The sequence below is a fragment of the Triticum aestivum genome, chromosome 1B (genome assembly GCF_018294505.1).
Source record: "Triticum aestivum cultivar Chinese Spring chromosome 1B, IWGSC CS RefSeq v2.1, whole genome shotgun sequence".
NCBI classification, from domain to species: domain Eukaryota; kingdom Viridiplantae; phylum Streptophyta; class Magnoliopsida; order Poales; family Poaceae; genus Triticum; species Triticum aestivum.
In genome coordinates this window covers 581,075,463-581,076,769 of record NC_057795.1, presented here as the reverse complement: position 1 = coordinate 581,076,769, position 1,307 = coordinate 581,075,463, and the positions used below count along the sequence as shown (strand labels likewise).

Below are 1,307 nucleotides of genomic sequence, written 5' to 3'. Positions count from 1 at the left end.
AGCACCAGCACCAGCCACAGCCCCACCCGCAGCCACCGCCGAATCCCGCCGCGCACCACGCGAATCTCTACGCCTCCTACGCTTACCAGCAGCACCACCAGCAGGGATCCGCACCTCACGCCTATCCCCAGTCGCCCGCGGCCGCCCCTGCGCCGCCGCCGCAGCAGCATCACCACCAGCAGCCGAACCCGCCCGACCACGGCCAGCTGCTGCTCCACTCGCTCCTCCGCCGCGTGACCGCGCTCGAGACAACCCTGCCGCATGTCCTCCCCTCCGCCCCGGCTCCGCATCCCCATCAGCCTAACCCTCGCCGGCACCACCGCGCGCACGCGCACCAGGAGGACCCGCGCTCGCCCTCGCCCCCGCCCCCGCCGCGTCGCGCGCGCCGGGGGCCGCAGCCGCCGACCGAGAGGGAGCTCGCGGCGCGCACCATCCAGGAGCACTTCCGCCGCTTCCTGGCGCGGCGCTCCCGCACGCTGCGCCAGCTCAAGGAGCTCGCGATGCTCCGCTCCAAGGCCGCGTCCCTCCGGGCGTCCCTCTCCGGCTCCGGCCGCCGCCGGTGCAAGGACCCGATGGCCGTCTCCGAGGCCGCCCTGGGCATGCTCTACCGCCTCGACGGGATCCAGGTGATGCAACGACCTCTGTTCGGTCCCATCGGTTATGCCATTGGTGTGTCTGGTTTTGATGGTGGATTTCGGATCAGGGAGGGGACCCGATGATCCGGGAGGGGAAGCACGCCGTGAGCCGGGAGCTCGGCCGGATTCTGGAGTTCGTTGACAAGGTGCTCCTCAAAGAGCAGGAGGAGATGGGCGTGGATGGCGCATTCGATGATTATCCTGAAGGTTGTCATGGGATGAATCGCCCAACTGTGAACAGGAAGGTAAGTTTTCGCGGTAATGAGGCCACTAACGAGGCTGATGAGAGCTCTGAGAGCTCGAGTTCTGCCGATGCTGATGAGACGAAGGCCGCAAACAGCAAGAAGAGTACCAATGGCAAGCCTGGGCTTGCAGCCCCAGTGCCTGTACACATGGAGTCAAGGAGAACTGGAGGGGAAATGTGATAGCTCGGTCTTGCATCTTGTAATGTTACCTCATGTTTAGAATCATGGGGATTGTCTTGCTCTTACATTACCAACGTTCTTCTGAACCGATGTTTCTTGAAATTAGATTGGACCCTGCTAGTTGGTAGAGTTTGTGCTGCAACTACGATGTTTAGACTGTTGTATTGCCTCTCTGTTACATTTGTTACTGCATTGTACTACTGGTAGTTTTGAGCATTGAGAATCTAGCTTGGATCATTTTGTCGCA

At 61.9% G+C, this 1,307-nt stretch overlaps 1 protein-coding gene across 1 annotated transcript in view; it reads left to right on the top strand.

The window, feature by feature from the left end:
* LOC123139874 (BAG family molecular chaperone regulator 8, chloroplastic) overlaps positions 1 to 1,307 on the top strand; it is a gene marked incomplete in the record, with an annotated part of 2,035 nt that extends 728 nt beyond the window's left edge. The window contains 2 exon segments of the mRNA XM_044559572.1: positions 1 to 626; positions 704 to 1,307. Of these exon segments, the coding sequence (XP_044415507.1) occupies positions 1 to 626; positions 704 to 1,060 (983 nt within the window).